Source organism: Gavialis gangeticus, unplaced genomic scaffold, assembly GCF_001723915.1.
Source record: "Gavialis gangeticus isolate Ggan-Ray unplaced genomic scaffold, GavGan_comp1, whole genome shotgun sequence".
Taxonomy (NCBI): domain Eukaryota; kingdom Metazoa; phylum Chordata; order Crocodylia; family Gavialidae; genus Gavialis; species Gavialis gangeticus.
The window spans coordinates 14,023,285-14,024,412 of record NW_017729006.1 but is presented as its reverse complement, the minus strand read 5'-3'; the positions used below and the strand labels follow the sequence as shown (position 1 = coordinate 14,024,412).

General features: G+C 60.3%; 1 protein-coding gene across 1 annotated transcript in view; it reads left to right on the top strand.

Annotated features, from left to right (window-relative positions):
• ASTE1 (asteroid homolog 1 (Drosophila)) overlaps positions 1-1,128 on the top strand; it is an 8,235-nt gene that overhangs the window by 523 nt on the left and 6,584 nt on the right. Inside the window, exon 2 of the mRNA XM_019508844.1 lies at positions 1-969. This exon is cut by the window's left edge and continues 7 nt beyond it. Within this exon, the coding sequence (XP_019364389.1) occupies positions 1-969 (969 nt within the window). The remainder of the gene's footprint in view (positions 970-1,128) is intronic.

Sequence of the window (1,128 nt, the reverse complement as noted above, 5' to 3'; positions counted from 1 at the left end):
GCGGCGGTGCCGCTGCTGGCCCGCGACGTCTTCCGCCAGGTGCTGGCGGGCGCGGGGGTGCCCTTCGTGCAGTGCCTGGGCGAAGCGGACCGCGACGCGGCAGCGCTGGCCCGGTGCTGGGGCTGCCCATTGCTCGGCTCCGACAGTGACTTCTGCACCTTCCGCCTGCCCGCCGGCTACTGCCCCCTCAGCTACTTCCAGTGGAGGGACGTCGCCGGAGAGAGCCCGGAGCGCTACATCCCCACCCGCTGCTTCTCGGCGGACAAGCTCTGTGCCCACTTTGGCCGCCTCGAGCAGGCCCTGCTGCCCCTCTTTGCCCTGCTGAGCGGCAACGACCGTGGCCGCCTGCCAGCCCTCGATGCCTTCCTCTGCAAAGCGCACCTGCCCACGCAAAGCTGCTGTCGCCGCAGGGGGGCAAGGAAACACGGGCAAATCTGCGGGCTCCTGAGCTGGCTGGCAGGCTTCACCAACCCTGCCGAGGCAGTCGACAGCGTGGTGCGGCATCTCCGAGAGCACGAGAGGGAGCAAGTGAGAGAGCTGCTGCATGCCTCCCTGGACGAGTATGAACGGGCTGACGGGAACCTCGAGGACTTCTTTGAGACAGGAAGCTATGAGTCACGGGTGGGCCGGGAGCTGGAGTTGCCCTGCTGGATGCTCGGTGCCCTGGCAAGAGGCGACCTGTCTCCCTTTATGACAGATGCTCTGATCCTCAAACGAACGTTCCTCCACGTGCAGGTGGAGAACATGCAAAGACCAAGCGCTCATGCTGTGGCACTGCCCATCCGGCAGGTGATCTACGGGTTGCTTCTGAATCCTGGCCAGGACTCAGAAACCTGCGGAGAAGCGAAGCTGCCAGTTGTTCAGGAATTTGACAGATTCCAGAAGACCCTTAAGAAAACATTTGTTCAGATTGCAGTGCTGCCTGTGCCATTTTGCAGTGACCATCTCCCTTTGGACAGGTTAACTGAGGTATATGGCTAAGGCAGCAGATGTTGTGGATAATGATGTTATGCAAGTGAAAGGAAGAACATATCTGCCACCCAAGTCAACCAGCTTGCTATCAGATATACTGGTTATTGTTGTTAGCAAGACCATACCATGTACTAAGTATTGATGCTGGGGGGGGGG